This window comes from Myotis brandtii, unplaced genomic scaffold, assembly GCF_000412655.1.
Source record: "Myotis brandtii unplaced genomic scaffold, ASM41265v1 scaffold112, whole genome shotgun sequence".
Taxonomy (NCBI): Eukaryota; Metazoa; Chordata; class Mammalia; order Chiroptera; family Vespertilionidae; genus Myotis; species Myotis brandtii.
Genome location: NW_005353838.1, coordinates 8,414,466 through 8,415,802, shown reverse-complemented (window position 1 = coordinate 8,415,802; position 1,337 = coordinate 8,414,466). Strand labels below are relative to the sequence as shown.

Here is a 1,337-nt window from a genome sequence, read left to right as displayed (position 1 = left end):
GATCAGGTGCGGCGCTACCGCACGGCGTTCACCCGCGAACAGATCGCGCGCCTGGAGAAGGAGTTCTACCGGGAGAACTACGTGTCACGGCCCCGCCGGTGCGAGCTGGCCGCTGCGCTTAACCTGCCCGAAACCACCATCAAGGTACGGATCCCAGCACGCGCCTGGCTCTGGCCTCCCGGGGGTGTCTGGGTGGATGTTTGTGTCTCCTTTCTGGGGGGCTAGACTTAGCTGGGCCTGAAAACCCGCGAGGGAGAGTCACCAAAAGAATCGGCACGTTTATTTCCCGAATCCGAAGGGTTGGTGGGCCTGGCTGACCTGGGAAGGGCCTGGAATGGCGGAGCCGAGGCCGCAGACGGTCGCCCGTTCGCCCGTGTCCAGGTGCCCATGGCCATGGCTCCACTTCCCCTGTGGCGGCGGAGCAGGCTGGGCTTTGTTCCTCTGGTATGAACCAGACGTGGAACTTTCCATTTGCTTCTGATCTTGGACATTAATTTCCCACAGAAATCGTTACAACACAGAGAAAATGATACTGTATTTTAAAAACCGATTGGGTTTTTAAAAAAGTATTTCTAAGTATTTTTCCCCCCGGGGCAACAGGAAAGGACAACCCCCTGGAGAGACAACGCAATGAACTTGTCCTTATTTACACATTTTAGGTGACTAGTTTTATTATGCGGGCGGGGAGAGAGAGAGAGAGAGAGAGAGAGAGAGAGAGAGAGAGAGATACGGGAGGTTGGGCGACGTGGTGAATACTTGACAGAGGATCCGACTTTCTGGAAAAAGGAAACGGGAAACTCCACGGGGCAGGGGAGGGGTGCGGAGATCTCCCTTCGGTTTCCTCCGACTTTCTCTAAGTTAGGGGATGATGTCTTCATTAGAAACCGGGCTGCGAGGGCGTAGAAAAGTCCCCTTCCCAGTTTAAGAGGAAGTTATTCCCACCACTCATTGGAGGCAAATGTTCCCAACAAAATCATCCCTTCAACATCGAAATCGAACCAGTGACCCCACGGGCAGGCTCTTGTAGCTCAGAGGTCTCGGCACCGGGAGCGGCGGCCTTTTCCCCAAGCTGCAGCCGCAGCCTCCCTGCCCAGGCGGTGCACATGCTGGGACTGAGCGCCAGGTGCCGGCGAGCGGTGGGGCGGAGTGGGAGGGTGGCGCTGGGACGAGAAAACGCAGCAGAAAGTCAGGGAGCAGAAGCCCGAGGGGCTGCAGCAGTCGGACCCAGCGTAGGAGAGTCTTTTTGTCGAGGAGGGTGTGCCCCGCGGTCCGCTCGGCCACCCGCTCTGTCCCAGCGGGGAGGGCAGGGGACTGGGCGCTGGGTCGGGTCGGAGGGG

At 58.3% G+C, this 1,337-nt stretch overlaps 1 protein-coding gene across 1 annotated transcript in view; it reads left to right on the top strand.

Moving 5' to 3' along the window:
* The window catches only part of EVX2 (even-skipped homeobox 2), a 4,939-nt gene that overhangs the window by 1,505 nt on the left and 2,097 nt on the right, over nt 1-1,337 (top strand). The window contains exon 3 of the mRNA XM_014547060.1: nt 7-144. Within this exon, the coding sequence (XP_014402546.1) occupies nt 7-144 (138 nt within the window). The remainder of the gene's footprint in view (nt 1-6; nt 145-1,337) is intronic.